The sequence below is a fragment of the Seriola lalandi genome, unplaced genomic scaffold (assembly GCF_002814215.2).
Source record: "Seriola lalandi dorsalis isolate HSWRI2012SDOR001 ecotype SW California unplaced genomic scaffold, Sedor1 jcf7180002054736, whole genome shotgun sequence".
NCBI classification, from domain to species: Eukaryota; Metazoa; Chordata; class Actinopteri; order Carangiformes; family Carangidae; genus Seriola; species Seriola lalandi.
In genome coordinates, this window is record NW_019525289.1 from 1064996 (window position 1) to 1085091 (window position 20096).

Genomic DNA, 20096 nt, shown 5'->3' on the forward strand with positions numbered 1-20096 from the left:
CTTGTTTCATAACGTCTTTATTTATTTAATATTGAACCCTTTGGGTTTCCATCACTTTACACATATGACTCAGTAATAAACAACCAAAGGAGTAAAAAGCTGAGCTACATAGAGTATAATCCCATGAGCCATATTAATGCCATCACAGATCAAGTATGGTGATTCAGTACATCAAAGGTTTGTCGAATGTTAAATAAGACAGCAGAGTGGGAGAAATGTTGCAGTGGTATTTATCATTCCAAATATACATATTAACTGTACACTGCACTTTTATCACATTCAAATTCTAGTTGGCCAAAGAGATTAGCTGATCCTTATGATGTTGGCGTTTCCTTCGCTGAGCCTTTGATATCTGTGATGATGCTAAAGATCATCAGAGAGCTCCACATCTTGTCTCTGATCACAACCAATAAGCTGAGACTTAAATGAATCAAACGGGGATCACTGATCTGAGGCAGCTGAATCATCTTGTAACCTCAGGCGTCTGAATGTTTAAACAGGCAGAAGGTCTAAATGGGACTTCGCAGAGAATCACATCGACATCATCTGCTCCTGGATGCTTCACAACTCTACATATTTCCCTCATGTCTGATCTGCAGAATGTTAATAGCCACCAGAACTGCCAGTAGTGAAGGATATGTATCCTCCCACACTGCGGTTTGAAGTATCAAATATAAAAGATGTAAATATATGTAAATTGTTCTGGTCATTGAGGGGGAGTCTTTGCTATGTGTCAGCTTCAGTTACTGTAAACAAAGAAACAAATGAGTGGTTTAATTTTAATTTTTTTTTAAGCATCCTACTTCAACAAATGTTAATTTTATTTTATTTTGTTGTGGGGATGTGTCATATTTCTGCAGAGTCCTTCAGTCATGCAAATGTAAGAACAAACAGAAAGAAGTCTCCTCTTAACTATTACCCAGTTGGTGATTCATCTTTAAAGCAGAAACAACCCCCCAGCTAAAATGAAAAACAGGATCTTTAAAAAAAATTATGATTATTTTATTATCTTACAGGACTTAACAGGATTTTGTCGATAATCAAACAACCAGAATATGAGTAGAATCTGTATATTTCTATGGCAGGTCACTCACACTCACAACATCACTGTTATTTACTAACACTACAGTTACAGTGACAACACTTCGACTTTAAACCAGTGCATTGTCAGAGAGAAACTAGAACATTGTCAGTCAAAAATATTAACTCCTAAAAGGATAAAGCTGAAGTTATTCAACATTTTTCTCATTGTCAAAACAAATCCCATGAAAAGACCAAATTCAATAATGTATTAATCAGTTATCTCCAAGGTAACCTTGTCTGTAGCCTCGGTCCTAAACCTACTGGCTCCTACTGAAGATATATTTAAAGATATTAAAAGCAGGTCACATATATATATATATATATATAGTTTAATTGAATAAAAAAACTCCGTAATTCCAACATCTGGGCACTGTAGTTTTTTTTGCAAAAGTTACTTAAAAAGGAGGAAATAATGCATTTGTAGGGGGCCATTTTCAATTTTTGGATGAATATACAATTGGTGCTATAGTATTTCTGGCAGCAGGACGGAGTATGTGGAATTGATTCAAAATAAACTGCAGTGTGACTGTGTTCATATTACTGAAGAATTGCTTTGGCCACACAGATAATATTTTTAGTAAGAGCAATTTATTGTTTTAGTCTTTTTCATGGAATTTGATGACAATAAGCAAATTTCAGAATAGCATAAGGCCTAGTCACACCAGCATTTAAAATGGCTAAGGTTATCAATTAATGTTTAATAAAAATGAATAAAAACTGCCAGGGTTAGTGGAGTCAGTCATGGGAGCAAGGTGAAGCGCAAATTTGTGTTGTTAAGCAATAACATGCCATCTTGACTGCTGCTGACAAAATGGGGAAAGCTGTTATAGCATATTAGCCGCATTACACCCTTGAGATTTATTTAAACTCCTTTGACAGATTAGAAGCTGCTCCAAAAAGGAGGAATAGTTTGCAGACAGTGGGAGTGGATAGTACTGATACCTCTTTTGAATTAACTGGGTGAACTCGCTGCCCCATTAGTGGCTAACAAGCTTGCTAGCTGACAGTTAGCAAGTAATTAGAAAGTTTATTCGCTTTTTCTCTCTTTATTGAATGAAATGATTGATGGTACTGAAAACAAAATGCCAGGGGAAGTAAACAGCACAGTGCCTAAAAAATAGAAAGAAGCTCTGAAACTTATTGTGACTGACTAATGCTAACATGTCCCGGCTGGCTAGCATGTTAGCTCAAGAGCAGTTTGCAAACTAACCCTGCCAGTAGTCACTATGTCACTGAGCCTTTAAACATGTGGATTCATTTTGTTGTGTTACTTTCTGGTGTGACTAGGCCTTTAAACTTTAAATGCAAAATTAACCAAAATGTTCAGGTTACAGGTGCGAATAAAGCAGGTTCAAATGTAAAACTGTTGTAATGTTTTTGTTCTGTTGATGAAAGTGGTTTGACAAAACAAAAAAATTGTTCACAGTGACACTTGACCAAGGTTTAAGGTCAAACATGTTTCTTTGCTGCTTTGCACACATCACTGTTTACATCATTGACTTGCTGCTAATGTTATATGGACACTCTCTAAAAAATTAAAATGTTCTTATCTGGATCTTTATTTTGCTATATCTTTATGCAGTGTCCTCCAGCTGCGCTCAATCTGCAAAGATTATCCGGCTGTCAAGATTACCATTTGAGTTCCTCTCCGCAATCAAGTGTTGCACTGGAGTGAGTTCTGCTGCAGGCTGGAGGACAGTCACTTTGCTTCTTCAGAGAATAAAGTCTTTTGAATCAAGGATGTGGATGTGTGGCCTCAGCTGTTGTGAGGTGGGGGGAAAAAGAAGAAAAGACAAAGTGATGAATAATGCACTTTGAAGTTTTAGCAACTTTTGTCATTAAAATCCCATCTGTGCTTTGGGGTCTCGCAGAGAGACGGTGGTGTATGTTTGATAAACAGCTGCTGTCGATGCTCTTTCTGCTTCTTGGCTTCCCTCCATCAGCAGCACTCTTTACACATGAGCTGAATTATCACATGGAGGGATTTGCTTCATTTTCAGTGTTAATATCAGAATGTGTTTTCATTACATCCATGTCTGCCTGACACTCTGTCTCTTGGATTATCTCGCGGTCTCATTCTGATCATCTTACTGCTTTCTATCGCGTTACAATCCACCTGTCAGACCGAAGCAGATTAGCATTTCAAAAACACATTAACTGTCTCTGCGTGCAGTGAACGAGGTGACAGACAGCCACAGTGTTACAGAGCCTGCGCTGCTGTTGCTGTTAAAAGCTTCACTGTTCAGAGAGCTGGGGGAGGAAGCTCCCAGCAGGCGGCATGCAGCAGGGAGGAGAAAACGTTCATATTAAAGTGAACAAGCTGCTTCTGAAAAGCTCGCAAACTATTGGAAATTAAAAAAAAAGTTCAATCCTCACGGATGTAGTTTTGTTACCTGTTTTTGTTGTGCTTTCATGTTACGATGGGAAGACGTCACGAGAGGAAAGAAAGAGCTGCAGTTAGAGGAATGAGAAAAAAAGAATAAAAATGGAAATGAAGTAGAAAATCAATCCCTTCTGTATAAAAGTCTCTAAGTCTCTCAACCAGTAGCTGCCAGACTGCAGTGTACCATTTCAGCACAAATGCACAATGTGCTCATGGCGATGTGCATGACTGGAGTGAGTAAGACTGTGTTGACTTTGAAGACGCCACTTGCTAACACGAAAATTCTGTGGTAGCACAATGTTGCTGGAAGTAATTCACTCATGAACATATTTAATTCATGTGCTGACTGGAGCTGGAAAATCATCAAAAAGACATCCTGGCATTTGGTAGGCGTATGTCGGCTGCAGGGACTCTGACAATACTTGTAAATTTTCCAAGTGTACAAGCACACACAGGTTTCCCTTAAGCAGATTTTCAAGGCTGTACAGCCTCTAACGAGTACATACTGTTATGCCCGCACAACAGAAAGGCATCACACACAGTGAGTGACCCACCAAACACCAGCTCTTACTGAAGTACTTTTCCTGAGGGCCTAATTAAGGGTCAAACATTTCTACTTCCAATTACATAAACATCCATTCTTCCTCACAGAAAAGTGCATCAGCCAAATGACTCCAGTCATGATTCCAAGTCCCCTGATTCACCGCAATAAAGAAATAAAACTGTTTTTGAACACTGTAAATGAATCCATGAAACAAAATCAGTTCCCTTCAGAATACTTCTACACTTTCAGTATGACAGAGTGACATTAGCTAGAGATTACTGTAGACATTATTCCAACATTTACATTTTTTTTTTTTATATATACAATTTCTGAAAGGATATTCAGTCCAGTACTGTTTCAGTATATACATACAGTAAAAGACAACACTGTGTGTATTGTTCTTTGTTTTTGCCTTCCACATTTTGTAGAGCCACTTCTACCAGTGAAGTCTCAAGTGTCTCTGAGTGCAGTGTGAAGTCCTGAGGCGTGGCAGGACACCCCCGGTCTGCACCCTCAGCTCCAAAAAGTCCCCCAGTTCACCAGGTCACCAGGCCTTTAGTTAAATGAAATACTCCTTTCGGCTTTCGCTGGAGACGTCCTGGGAGTCAGTCGTTTGGTTGTTGAAAGGAAAATCTTGGCTGTCGTCCTGTTTGACTCCCTTCACTTCCTGATTTCTATACGTCTCTTTTCTCCGGTAGAGGAATCTGGCAGTTATCGCCAGGACAGTCACAACCACGAAGATCACCACCGCTATCACACCTGCAGGGTTAGAGGACATTTACTCTGGCATACTGAGACATTTTTGTTCAGAGAGATGTTTGTCTGTTATTTAGCCTGTACAATAGTAGAAACAACTAATGCAATACAACTCAATAGCACCACCATACAGTATAATCAACACCTCTCTAAAACAGTTTCAACAAAAACTGAACATAATAACCTTCATTAGGTTGATTAACTGAAGGACTATTGTATTAGACTTTATTAGTTTTAGCTAGGTGTACCTAATAAACTGGCAACTGACAGTATACTGTATCTGTGGTCTGGTTCCTCATACTGAGAATATTGATATCGATTTCATCTCTGTGAACTCAGTACAGGTAACTCTGGGATGTGTTTAGCCTAGCTTAGCACAAATATGGGAAGTAATGCTAAAAAGGTAGCGGTTATCTTAGGTAATTATGCTATTTCTTGAACACTAGCAGCTGGACACAGTTGTAAGCTTTACACACTTTGTTAACTCTTAATCAACTGCTGGACTCTTGGGTGTATTGCTGGGTAACTTACTAGTTGATACATGTACACATGATCATTGTGAAGATGTGGGAAGATTTATTTTTAGTCTTGGCTAAGCCAGCTTTTTTTCTCCTGCTTTTTTTTGTGCTAAGCTAAGATAACTATGTTTTTACCCCCAGTAAAGTACATTTACTTTTAAAGTAAAACAACAACATTAAATTAAAACATAAATTAAAAGAGCTGTTATACATACAATCAATGAAACATGCAAATTTAGCTTTTTAGGTAATGCCAAATCACATATAATTAACAAACCACTTAACACTTCCCAGTGTTAAGCGTAATATTTTAGAACTTTTTTCCACTAAATCACTCTGTTGATATTTCAGTAAGGTAAAGTACGATTTTCAGCTTTAATTTTTGTCAGATTACACTAAGGTGAGGTAATTTTTTGAAATCATTTTGAACATTAAAATGCAACAGTTACTTACCTTTGTCAAAACGAAAATCAAACGTTGTTATTTGTGATGTACTGACTAACTTAATCAATTTAAAACTAAAGTGAAAAGGTGCTAAAACATGCAAAATACCAATGTGGTTAACTGTGCATTTGTCCATATTGTAGCTCAGCTGTGACATTTTGATGTGTGTTGTTCATATTGCTGAATCCTGGAAAGTCTTGATGCTTTGCTGACTGACACACTGAATCAAAGTACATCTATCAAAGTGGTCTTTGGTCACAGAGCTTTGTGAAACGACTGTGAAGTCGCTACACGATTTCTGCCCATCTCTCCCTCCCATGTCAGTTCTTTCGCCCTGCGGCCTGGTCGTTCTAGCGGAGGCTAATCTAACTTTAACACACAGCGAGCAGAATTTCACACATTTGGACTCTGTTCTGCACATTTCATTATCCAGAGAAAGTTTTGTCTAATTGGAATTCCAGAATGTGGCTGAAATTAATTTCGCACTATATTACTTTGGTTTTAAAATGTCCACGCATTTGAAGATAACAGTGTGAAAGTTTCTCCATCAGCAAGTCATTTCAGCAGAGGTTTAATTAGTTCAGCTGTGCTTTGTGCACTGAGACATAAAGTCACGGAGATTTAATGGACAGTTTTAAATGACATTTGACTTTTATTTTTCTATCACGCTCTTATACTGTAGGAACAGTTCGATCTATACTCTGAATCAATCTGGCTGGGCAGAGGAGCAAAACATTTTATTTTCTTCAGATGGAATTTTTTGTTCATCACATCACGTTTGCTGGCTTTCAACAGAATATCTGTCATCAATTAAATATTGAGTGTAATCTCTGACTCTGAGACAAGTCCAATGCAAACATAGTGAAACAAGATGACAGGTTTCAGTACAGTGAGAGATGGTGAAACAGTTCAGTACCTCCAATCAGAGCCGAGTCAGTCCTGATGGCATTGACTAAAGGTTGACCTGAACCCACTGAACCAGACTGGTCTACAACAGAGAAAGAAAAAGGTAGAAAAAAAGAAGGGAATAGGGGCAAGAAGAAAAAAAACAAAGGGCTCAAAGAATTAGAAGAGGAAAGTTGTGGACAAAGACAGAAATGCAGAAATTATTACATGAGAGAGGAAATATGAGAAGAGAATAAGAGAAAATAAGAGCAAATAAACAGATCAGAGACAAGAACAGAAATTTAAAGACATGATCACAGCATCATCATCCAGAGCAGACAGGGATTAAAGCAGCAGCTCCTTTACAGCAACATGAAGCTGGATGAGAACAGTCCTAGGAAAGAAATGCCACTGGAAACTCCCATCCGTGGTCCAAATTAATTATCTCATCAAGCACTTTGTCATGAGTGTCCTCAACAAGGTGTACATACTTAATGAGCCCATTATACACTACACAGAAAAAGCTACTCTCACCAAGAACATATACACACAGAAACAGAGGGGAGAAAAAGGATGTGACATATGCACACTGATTTCTATGCACTCATTATTCTCAAGGTGACAGTTCAACATTTAATTTTCATTCTTTTGTTGTCTTTTTGTTAGCCAACCTACTATTAAACATTTACTTAAACATAATGTTAAAAAAGGGTCAGAAATATTTACAACAAAGAGCAGTGACATATAAAATAAGAAAACAAAAACATCCCCTGAATATCTTTTCTCATCAGTTATGCTGTCAAATAATAATGAATGAATTTAACTCCTCTTGGTTGTGAACTACAGTACTATGGTTGATACGCGGGAGTTTACTTCCTTCCTTCCAGTGCATTTTGGGGATGCAAAATGGAGCCTTTTTTTACTCAAACAACTTTAGAGCAATGGTCAGATTAACTTTAGGGGGCCCTGGGGCAAAGATTCACTATCCCCTATTGACCCCTGTCCCACTCACCATCCTGTGTGTATTCTGTATGAAAGCACCTTGTCTCATCCAAGTTGCAGCAGACTACACATGGCAGCTTGATTATATATACTCTATGCTGGAATGATCACCTGCGGCTCCCGGTTTTCACTTTATTTAAAGAGGCTATAATCAGTATTTTTATAATAACTATGTGTCAATCTGTAGATCTTTAGAATGAGTGTCAGAACACTGTTAGCTGCCCAGCCTGCAATTTTATTGTTAACAAAAAGCTCTAAAAACCCACTGTCCATAACCTGCTCCTCCCCAAACAACAGACAGACACAGTTAGACACGAGCTATGAACAGGTAAAGAGCCACATATTTCTCTCAGGAGTTAATGGAGACCAAAAAAAGGAATGAATATTGAAAGTATACTCATCAGGTGGACTCAAACATGACTCTAAATGAATAATATTGTTATTTATTCTTGTAAAAAGTGGCCAAAAAATTGGATATTGCAGGTTTAAGTTTGGGGCGGTACAGTGGTTAGCGCTTTAGCCTCACAGCAAGAAGTTTGAACCCCAGGCCTGGGGCCTTTCTATGTGGAGTTTGTATGTTCTCCCGGTGCCTGCATGGCTTCTCCCCGGGTACTCCAGCTTCCTCCCACAGTCCAAAGACATGCAACCATAGGTGTGAATGTGTGTGTGACTGGTTGTTTGTCTCTGTATGTCAGCCCTATGATGGACTGGCGATCTGCCCAGGGTGTACCCAGCCAAACCATGATCTTTTTTGGAATACTAACGAAATAAGTCTAAAAATAAGAAAGAATCAACCTTTGGTTTCACACTGGAGTCAAACGCCACTACCTGCACAGACTTTGTCGCTCTTTATACCGTCACCTGACTTCCTAAAGTCTTTCTGGTGTAGCAGCGTGTTATGGCTTTTATTAAAGGGCAAATTGCAAAAAATTTGGGACATCCTGTATGCTGTTTTTTAATGTGACAGAAAAGAAGGGAGCCACCGGGGCCCCCCCTCTTACCTGACAGGTGGTGAGTGTTCTCTGCTGCGTAGGGATTGGCTGAAGCTGAGGAACCACAGTTGGACTGCACTAAAGATCCAGTGATGACGACAGGACTGGTGTTTGGATGGAGCAGAGCAGCTTTCAGAGGAGAGATGGAGTTAAAGTGGACCACGGACAGACAGCCGGTAAAGCCCAGAGACGCGACCCTGGCCAGGTCTGGATCCAACTCTGCAGAATCTGAAGAGAGAAAAATGAGAAGGAAGTTTTTGATCAAGTAACAGAATTAAAAAAAAGAAAAAAAGTTTTGTTTTTGTCTTGTGTAGTTTCTCTTGAGACAACCATGTAATCCACCTGTCAGACTTCTTTCTTCTCTCTTGTCACGTGTATCGCTGCAAAAAAATTATATAATATTTTACGTTTAAACAAGTTTAATAATCTAATGCAAACAAGAAGAGACAAGAAGACAAAATATTTCGATATCTATACACTTAATATGAGGCTAGAGCCAGCAGCTGGTTAGCTAAGCTCAGCTTAAAAACAAGTCTGTCTATGTCCAAAGTATCAAAATCTGCCTACTAGTGCCTCTTAACTCATGTTGTTTGTTCAAGTGTTACGTCGACACATTGTGGTTTCACAGGGGTTACGTTGGATTATTTCATCGCCTGGCTAGCTGTTTCTCCCTGTTTCCAGTCTTTATGCTAAGCTATGCTAATTGGCTGCTGGCACTGTCATCCTATTTGCTGGATAGACATGAGAGTGGTATTGATCTTCTCCTCTATTTGGCAAGATAATGAATAACCGTATTTTTCAAAATGTATGACAATTTATTGAATGCAAGTGCAGTGACCTGCATCATAATTTAAGACACTGACAGGAGGAAATTTGCAATGCTTTCCAGAGCACACGTTAGCTAACTGGAACCCTTAAATAACAGAGACAGTGCTCAAGAATGAAGTAGAATTTATCGGTATTGTTAAATGAACTTTTGACCTTTCATCTAGAGGCTACACTCAATAGTTAGAATGATTTGGCCCAATGGATCATGTCATACACTGACAGGTACATTGACTCAGCTGCACACCATCCTGTTATCACAGTAGGAGAACAGTGGCAGTACATTGATTCTAATCATTAGCACACACACATAACCTCACACACCCTCATTACAGTAGACAGACTGTCAGTGATTCCAGCCTTCAGTCTCCATCTATCACTCCACGAGACAGATGTGCACTCTCGCCCTCTCTGTTCATTTTATTGACTTAAATCCCTTCATTATTCACCTCCACTCCTTCACAGCAGTGTAAACGGCAGCTGTGGAAAAACAACATTACCACAGAAACCGGCTGCATCACTGTCAGATGACTGAGAGGTGACTATGGTTTTTACCGGGACACATCTGCATGTTGACGAGAGCGGGCAGGAAACATTACTGCAGCCTGTAAGCTCCGCTCAGCTGATCCACCACTCACTCCATCACCTCTCTCCCCCTCTCCGTCTTTCTGTATTCCTTCCGGGTCCATAAGTTAGGCTGATGGATGATAGGGTTGGCAGGGAACGACAGTAAATCCACTTTCCTGCTGCTTTTCTGATCCTGATCTGCCTCCTCTGGTTTGACAGAGATGAGGACCGGGGTTCAAACACACTGTGCTACACCCACTGAGTTACTCACTGAGGATTTACATCCAAAAAGACGAAAGATAATCAGAGAATTGGTATTTGTTACTAAACTATCTAACGCTAGATTTTCATACATATGGATATTTAAAGGCCCAAACCGAAGACTAACCTTTGGAAATAAAGCAGCCAATGAAAATTTAATTGTTATGCTCAGAAATGCAAGTAATTACATTTTTCCTGCACCAGCAGAGCAAAAATCCCAGGAAATGAATAAATGAAAATACATGCATGTTCGGAACTGACTGAGAATCTCCTGAATTCTTCTAAAACAGAATTAAATAAATAAATAAATCTTTAAAAATTAATTTAGAATCCCACATGACACTAACATACACTAGAGTGCATGTTTTCTTACACTGCACACACGTTTATATATATATTATAGTAAAGGGGTGCTTGAATAAAACAAATCAACAAATACAGATATATTCTATATCTGTGCAAATTAATCATTTTCTCATGGTCAGTATTTGGTGTCACCTGATGGATGCATCTGGTGAAGGCTATTTCAAATACCTGACTCATGTTTAACGACTAATAGCCTGGTTGGTTCCTTTTAAATTGACAGTGTGTTGCTGTGACTCGGTTTCATCAGAGAGCTGTGACTGCCGCCTGCGGCCTCTCAGCCCCTCATGTTATTAACAGCTTATATCTGAGTGTGTCTCTGATGGATCCGCTCAGAGAGAACATGAATAAGTCATGACAGAGCCAATTACTGTTTCACTCCGACTCTGTTACACGTCCCTGTCCAGGACTTAAAACAGCAGCTCAATGAAGATGTGGTTTAACCTTCTTAGAGGGGGAGGATCTTTCTTTCCAGGCTTCAGATCTGTGCAGGTGCGTTACAGGAGTGCATCCTCCTGGTTTAACTCTGCACTCTCTGATTCTGAACACATTCATACTTGTCCAAAGGCTTCTTAAAGCTGGCTATCATTTTGTTCTCCTTTATTTATCTCCCCTGGTTATGATAGAAAGTGAAAGGTGGACATCTGAGGATAAGGACATCTAGCTTGAAACCCGCATTGGTGTAGTATTACGTGAAGTAAAATATGCAAAGTTGGGGGAGTAAGAAAGCATTTTAAACAGATTTGCATCTGGATTTTGCTATTATCATTAGTTATCTGATTTTCACTCATGAGAAATGGGAAACTACAAAATGACAGATGCATTAAATTTGTTAAGTTTATGTTGTGTCACTTAGATCTACAGTTCAAATATGGACAGAAAGAAAATTGACGAACACAATTTACATTAGTTTCACATAAAGACAAGAAATTACAAGTGGAGCTGAGCCGAGTATAGTCTTTTAGAAAATCACGACAAAATCACACTTGATCTTTTTTGTCTTGTTTAGTAGGTTATTGTTTGGACTACTTCTTATTAGAGATTCTTTATCATCAATAGCTTATGTTCAGTCCCTGCAGCTGCCATATGACCTCCTGTACTCCACTTTTATTTTAGACTCTTAATCCTAAACCCTGAACTCTTATGAAATTAAACACAAATATAATAGAGAGCTACCATATGTGGGTGGATCCAGCTTCATGCTAAAGTAGTTCTTATATTTTGACTTCTGGCCTTGTCTCTGCTCTTACTGTACTTCCTCCTCACTTACCGTGCACTGTGCCCAACACCAGAGACTTGATGGCGTTAAATTCTCCGTCAGATGTCAGGTTGAAGTCCTCTCTGGCATTTTGGTTTATCTGAAAGAAGAGATTCTTGAATTAATTTCCTCCAAACTTTGTTTTTCTAATACCAAAGTCCCCAAGTGTAGCATCATAAAATCTCAGCAGTAGATATCTTCCATGTAAAGATGAAATTTGGCCTGAGAACAGAACAAAGAAAAGCTCATGAAGAATCCATTCTGTGGGGAGTATAAATGTGCACCAGAAACATTAGGATTTATCTTTTGGGGACCAGTTTTTATGTAAATCTATTGTAAATGTTTGTTGCGATATCTTTCAGATCTTCGTTGAGATGCCATGTTATGCCTTCTCAGCATGCTCCTAAAGATAAAACGATTCGGTATAATGGAAAATGATAAGATGAGATGCATCTCATATTTCACTGGAGCCCCACAACACAGTGACTCAGGAGGCGGCACCCATGCAAGACGAGGTCACCTTGTTATTTATCTCACTGTGTTGATAATTATACAGACGTTCAGGCTGCTGGAAACTGGTTGGATGAAGTTAACCTCATATATCATCTGAAGCTTCTGTTAACAAGATAAGAGATTCAGTAGATCCAGATACGATTAAGATGCTTCATATTTCATCTGGAGCTGTTTTAATGTGGAGTCTGTCCCTGGTGACCTGCTGTGGCTGCGTCCAGGCCAGCAGCTGCTGGTGGCTGAAAGTAAAATGCTGACTGAGGTTTTATTATAAAGGGGAATATCACAATACACAGTACACAAAGTGGGGTAGATGGGACTGCCTGTGTGTGCATCTGTATGTGCATCCTTGGATTTACCCTTGAGATTGGCGACATGGGAAAAAAAAGTTCATGTTAAGCATCTTTACATGTTGTCTACACACGCTGCAGCGTGAAAGAGGAGAGCAAAACACAAACGCAGCAGCTGTGGCTTTATAACACTCGCAGGCCAACATACAACACAATGTACAAATCTGTTTGTGTAAGTTCAGATGAAACAGATAGAAAGCCCAAAAACATATGGTAACACTTAACTAGTCCTCCTATTTAGCATTTATAATCAGAATATAAACATTTAGTACAGGGTTTACAGTTTATAGATGTATTTGTCCACAAATATTATTCTTCCACCCACACGTGGAGGCTGCTGCATAAACATATTATTAATGATAACAGAGTAAAACGAAGCTGTAATATAAAGTATCTCTTCATAGGAGAAGTTTTCTGAAAGTGTGGATTAATTAATATTTAAATATGTCTGTGAACAGGTACATTATAGTGTGTTATAAACCATTTATCAAATGTCCATATACTGCTTATAAATCTTAAATTAAAGTGTTACTAAAGTGCCATCAGGCCACAGTTACTGTGAGTGAGTTGCAGGATGTTATGTGTCTGTTGTTGGCAGATGTACTGATTAAAGTTGTAGCATATTGATTCAGTCAGTTAGATGGAAGCAAGAAGTGGCTGAAATATTCTCATGCTAACAGATTACATTATTCAAAAGGCCATCAAGCAGAGACATTTCTGTAGTCCGTCCTACAGTGGTTCTGTAGTGTAAGACTGGACATTTCCTGTCTTGAAATCTGCATTAAGTTATATCTTTCATATCATAGTTATTAGGAATTGACCTTGTGAAATGTGAAGCAGCTACTTTCAGTGCTGGATGCACTAAGAACTAACACTCGACTTTGCAGCTTTCCAGAGCTCTCATTTCTTGGTAGGTGGCTGCTTCTGGTAAATCACAAGACAAGTTGAGCTAATGTTTCCTGCCCAGTTCCAGACAGCAGACAGGCAAAGTTAGTGGGAGGCTGGTGAAGAAAGTGCAGCTACAAAGCCAGATATTTTGTTGAGCTGGATCATGGAGACCAAACCAAAGCCAAAAGGAGAATGAATACTGGATTTACATATGTAAGATGGCCAGAAATAATACTCTAAGTCTGTTGGATGTCCACATAAATGTTTGCAAACACATGAGCCAAAACTATTTTGTTTTGTATACTGACACATTTTCTTTTGAGTTTTTATGAATCCTAGTGGTAAAAGAAAATGCTTAATGCCTTTAACTGATGGACGTATACATTATAAACTTATAAAGAGTATAAATAATCACTGTCATGTGTGTGTTACCTGCACAGACATGGAGTCTGTCAGTCTCCTGATGGTCACAGTGTGAAGTTGTCCGTTGGCCAGACTCCTCACTCTGCTCCTCAACACTTCAGCTTCTCTGTTGCTGTCCAGCTTGTACCGCACCTCCAGCTCATCTTCACACACAACACACACAGACAAGAGACACACACAACACACATGAAACCACGGGGTTGCATTTCAGATGAAAACCAAACATGCTACTTTCTAGGTAAAGTTTTCTCCACCTGAGAATGGCCTTGTTCTGCCTCGTAATCTTGGCTAAAAGGATAAACACGTTTTTAATCCTTCAAAGATAAATCTGAATATTTTAAAGAAGCGGTCGCTCTGTTAACTAAGAACTTATTTTATATTAAGGGGATAAGAGCTAATTCCCTATCAATAACAGAACTAATCTAATTAAATCTAAATAATTCTCCTAATGTTCAAGTGCAGATTTAACAAAAACCCTCTGATGTTTTCAGAGTTCAGCGAAAGGAGAGGAGAAAAAAAAGTATTTTAAAAGTAAACCAAAACTGATAAAAATATAACTAAATTAAAAAGCTTGGGATTACAACTCACTAACTGTTTTTCTACACAGGTACAGAGAATGTGTAGAAGGACCTCCAGATACCTGCTGCTGCTCTTTATTTACTGTTGAGAAGAAGCCTTGAGTAAAAAGGTTTTGTTTGGGCTGAGGAGGTATAACTGCAGTCAAGGGTAAGAAGAAATACGCCGACTCAGGGGAAACAAGAGAAAGCTCTCAGGGATTGAATTGGACGCTTCAGTTTAAGAACATTTACCTGACCAGTCCACGGTCACCACGAAACCTTAACGCTCTGCTGTCCTTCAGCTTTGAGTCATTAACACCAAAAATATTCCATTTACAGCTAATTTAGCAGCAAGTGCCGGTTTTATTAGACTCCTGGACGGTGAAAATGTAATTTAAAATTCGAAGTGCCTCCTACAATCTTAAAAGCCAAACTCTCAACATAATTATTTGACTCAAAAGTTTCTAAAACACATGAGTGAGTTTTCTGCTGTTTTATTCAGCAGCACATTGACCGGCTACATTAACATCCCACCAAACCTTTATTCCCTCAGCATCACTCATCAGGTCTCACCGGTAAAACCAGAGAGCACTTTCTTTTTTCAGCCGGAGACAAAACACAATAGCCGGCCCAGCTGGACAGATTAAAAGGCAGTAGAGGCTGACGGGGTGAATCCAGAGAGAGGAAAGGTCTGACAGATCCTGATAGATCTGGTAAAGCTGCAGAGCAAAGGACGAGGAGGAAGGAGAGAGGTAGAGGAGGAGGAGGAGGAGGAGGAGGAGGAGGAGGAGAGGTCGATATCATGAGGAGATGACAGGAATGGGAGAGATGATGAGATGGAGAGGGGAGGAGAGGTAAGATGAGAGGCTGGGAGGAGATGTGAGGAGAGGAAAGTCACTTAAAAAAAGTTGAGGGAGGAAGACAAGGAAAGACGAAAAGGAAACTCTCCAAGAGACTCATAATCTGAGATTTGCAAACAGTAGATAAAAAGGAGAGGAGCGAACAAAAGGCAAAGGGGAGTAATTAGAGGTAAGACTGGGTAAAAACAGGATGAGAGGAAAATTGTACAGTAGGTGAAGAAAGGAGGAGGAGGGATGAGCACTAAACTTCTTAGAAACTTAGATAAAGAGGAGGAGAAACTTTAAGTACAAAAGTTCTACAAGAAGCATTAAAATTATGTATAAAAAGCTCCCAGGGAAAACAAAACAAGAGTTCATGAGGCCATTAAAAAGGAAGAAGAATTACATTTAAAACAGGCCACTCCACCTCAGGTCTGAACACCAACCAAACAAACCACCTTCAAAATAAAAGCCCTATGTCCTGCTCACCGTGCTTGTTGATGAGCAGGGCCAGGTACTCTCTGTAGTAGGAGGTGACGTAGAGCAGCAGAGCCGGACTCTGGTTCGTCCTGAAGCTCAGAGAGACGTTCTCTCCTCTCAGCGTCATGTCAGAGTAGATGGAGGACGGCAGGGCGCTGCTGTTCCTGATTAACTCGTACGGCTCCTTGAAGGTGTAGCTGACGGATGTCCCTGACTTAAAGATGGCTGAAACCTCTGGAAGGAGATAAATGATTTACAGATAGGATTATTCATTATTTTGCTGACAAACAGAGTTTTAAGTGTGTAGTGAATAGTTAAATTACAACGTTACATGACAGTCTCTCTAAAAATATATTAATCTTAACTGTGATTACAGATGACATATTATGAAGCATTAAATGGCAATCAGACATTTTCCATACATCACAAACAACTTGATGTATAATTACTTTATACAAAATATTTTAGTAGTGGGTACAAGTAACATTGGTGTTAAAGAATCAATCCCAGACAAAAATGTTTGCTTACGTGCAGCCTGGAGAAGCCTAGCCCATTTATTTTCTGTTTTAAAAATGAAAATGTCACCTTGATGCCATCTTTCAAAACACTAAATCATATGATCATTTTTTTCTTCCATTACTCAGGTAGTTCTTTAGTTGATAAAATTTTAAGATTGATGACAGTAATACTGATCAAAAGGCAGAGCCCTAAGGGCTTCATTTTGTTCCAGAAACAGAGAAAAGAAGGAAAATTATCATATTTCAGAAGCACCTTTTAATGGCTTCAACAATTCATCAATTTCCAATAATGTCACTGGTTAATCTTCTCTCATATGGCTAAAGCATTAACCAGGACTAGAGAATGAGTTTCTACTCTACATGACCACACTCTGCTTTGAAACACTTTTTTTCTGGATGCCTCAAGATGCTAAATTTTGCCACTAAATGTACATATATTTAGATCGTTTGAGTTTTGAAACTTTAATTAACTTCCTAGGGAGGCTGTGGCATCCACACAACTTTTCATTAGTTAGTGAGAGAATAAAAAGCTGTTCTCAAAATATCTGCAGCAGGTTGAAATGTTTTAGTCATTTCTAATTACAGGAAACAGTCTTGAGGACTGCTGAGTTCTTGCTTTAGTTTACCACCAGGAAACAGAGATGACTTTTTAAGATATGTAACACAATTAGAGGGAGTTAATGTGACTCAAAATGAATTGACAAAGTGTGTATCAACATGACAGGGAAGATGAAAATGTACAGTGGATATCAGTATTTGGTAGTTGGAGGGTTAAGAGAGTCCTTTTCAAAAAGTAGAGACGGCTGAACTCACTTAAGTTATTGAACTCATGGAGGGCTAAAAGATCAATGTGATGACACATTGTCACAGAGTTAACATCAAACAAATGACTAAAATAGACACCGACACATTAAACAGCATCAGACCTTTGATGTCACATGGCAGCTAAGTACTTCATGATGAGTGTGAAGTGCAGTAAAAGCCCTTAAACTTTAAACAGCAGCAGATAAAAGCCCATACATGGAGGCTGCTGTTACTCTCACTCACACTCATTTTTATTTCTGTATGAGCTTCAAAATTATAACTGCCTATGTTTTGTAAAAGAGTCATTAGAAGTCAGGAATGTTCCTGCGCTGACTCTTTTGTTCTCCCCTCAAAGGAAGTACAAGCTGACACACACAATCAAAACAGCTGTAACCTTGGCTGCTGAGATATATAAACTAACTACAGTAAGTGTAAAGCAGAGGCGAGGGGACGGAGGCATGAAATGACACAGTGCAGCATGTTGTAAAGGGGTTGGACAGGTCTCCTAGAAGGAGGTCAAGGCAGATGGCACCATTGAAGCTTACTCCACCCAAAATCCATCTGTTGAATATCAAATACTTTACGCTTTAAAAAGTCTCCTTGGCTGCACAAAGTTTGTACTTTCGTCTTTCACATTTGTTGAATTTGATTTTGGAAGTGATCAGTTTCACACATTCATTGTGTTGTGAACGTCAGAGTCTTTTGCTCTTCCAGTGGTCAGAAGAACTGGCTGTCTTGAGTCTGGTATTTGGTTTATTTAAGTAATAATTGTTTGACAGACATGTTTGAAGCCTATCAGTAAACCACGTCCAACAAACGAGCCGGACATTTGTGTGTCAGTGATTTCGGATAGAAAGGTTCTAACCAATGGAAATCGAAGAAGCAGGCACTTCAACATTCTCAAAGATAAATATGAGCCTCAAAAAGGTTATGCATAAAGATCAAGTGGGAAGATCAGTATTTAAACAATATTTTGGCAATAATTTGACTGTTACCAGTATTTTCAGCATATAGCATCAACAGCGGAGAGGTAATCTGACATTAACTAAAGCTCCACTAATCAATATTTTTATATTAATGATGAATTAAATAACTATGATTTCAAAGAATCCTTGTAGTGACAAATTCTCCACTCTTTAAGCTTGTTGTTTTGGTTATGTGACACCTTTAGAGTTCTGGTTCAGTCACAGTGTTCTCATCAACTCGTTAATAACAGGCAGCAGTTTTCAGTGAAAAAAAAATCAAAGCACGGATAAAGCCACTGTGCACTACTTGCCCATCACCAAACAACAGAGAGACAACGTTACCGAATAGCTGATGAAGAAAGTGGATCTGGAAGAGCCAGATATTTTTATTAGTAGCTGGTGGAGACCAAAACAGAGCCAACACCAGTGTGAATATTGGACTTACATTCATCAGGTGGACAAAAACATGACTCCTAGTGAAAGATAAGATTTCTTTGTCTTCTGAAGGTGTAAATAAGCAACTCTATAAGTGTGTGTGTGTATTTGTATGTGTACCTGTATGGCAGAAGACTCCGGTGTAGGCTGACAGGCCACAGTCACAGTGGAAGCCGTTGACCCTCTCCACACAGCGGCCCTGGTTCTGGCAGAGCGAGCTGTAGCTGCTGCAGTGACCCGGGCAGCCGGGTCGAACCCCGGGCGTGATCTTCGCCCTCTCCTCCAGGTCCAGGGTGACGCCGTTCAGCTGCAGAGAGCGAATACAGCCCCGAAAGCCCTTCTGCCTGGACGCTGTGCCTCCTGTCAACATCAAAACAGAGAATGACATTAGGATTACATTTACATTTTAGACATCTAATGTTAACAGACTAACGCCATCAGTATTGGTGTAATCAATGTTGATATTTTCACAATGTCCATTCTTAATAAACAAGACTAAGTCTACAGCCATGCTAGCAGACCTGCGAGACAGCAGGTAAAGCATTGCTTCGAGCTAAACGCTGATGTTAGCATGCTTAACAAGTTAGCACATGTTAATTCGCAGTAAGCACAAAGTGCAATGAACACTGATGGTCATTACTTTTGCAGGTATTAAACCAAAGTATTGCTCCAGCTAAAATTTTGACCTGATGATGGTGCTTCATGAAAGGTGGGTATCATGAATATCTGAACCAAAATTTGTTCCAATCAAATGAGTTAATGTTGAAATATTTCACTATAAAAGTGAAAACTTTGGCCAGCCGCTGGCACTACACGAAAAGTCAAGGAATCAGTGAAGTCCCTGAGATTCATCCTCTGGGGAACCATAAATATCACTACCAAATTTCATGACAATCCATCCTATAGCTGGCGAAACACTTCACTCAAAACCGAGACATCCTTTGGGAACCATGGCACGCACTCTACCCTGCTCATGCCAGGCCTTCTGTTTTTTTTTTTTGTGTGTCTTTGTGTGTTTTTTTTCTCTGTGTTGTTTTTCATTCCTCCTCCTCCTCCTGTCATCTACAGCATATCCAGACGTCACCTCTGCTCCCCCACAAGCTCCAAACTGACAACACTCTTCTTATGAAACGAAACGATGAAAACAGCAACAAGCTGAAGGTGAAAAACGGTTGTGGGGACATAACTTTCATCAGCTGTCTGTCTAACAGGACCCACTGCATACGCTCACTTCAGTATTCTTCAATACTTCAGCTCACTCTGTGCTCAGCATTGTACATTCTCTCTGAGATGTTACATGGTCACCTACTGTTCGCTTGCATCAAACATGAGAACCTCTCTTTTCTGCAAAGATCACAGACTGATAGTTGTTGTGCTCAGATCACAAATTCTGCAACTTTTTCCATTCATGGTTTGAAGGTGACAACTTCCTATTGTACAGCAGCA

The 20096-nt window shown here is 39.3% G+C and overlaps 1 protein-coding gene across 1 annotated transcript in view; it reads right to left on the bottom strand.

Annotated features, from left to right (window-relative positions):
• Window positions 1–986: 986 nt before the first annotated feature.
• Window positions 987–20096, bottom strand: part of LOC111668454 (contactin-associated protein-like 4) — a 107307-nt gene continuing 88197 nt past the window's right edge. Inside the window, exons 18-24 of the mRNA XM_023424532.2 lie at window positions 18771–19010; window positions 15938–16162; window positions 14062–14195; window positions 11894–11981; window positions 8617–8835; window positions 6645–6716; window positions 987–4769 (exon numbers count right to left, since the gene is read on the bottom strand). Coding sequence (XP_023280300.1) covers window positions 4570–4769; window positions 6645–6716; window positions 8617–8835; window positions 11894–11981; window positions 14062–14195; window positions 15938–16162; window positions 18771–19010 — 1178 coding nt within the window. The 3' untranslated portion in view covers window positions 987–4569. The remainder of the gene's footprint in view (window positions 4770–6644; window positions 6717–8616; window positions 8836–11893; window positions 11982–14061; window positions 14196–15937; window positions 16163–18770; window positions 19011–20096) is intronic.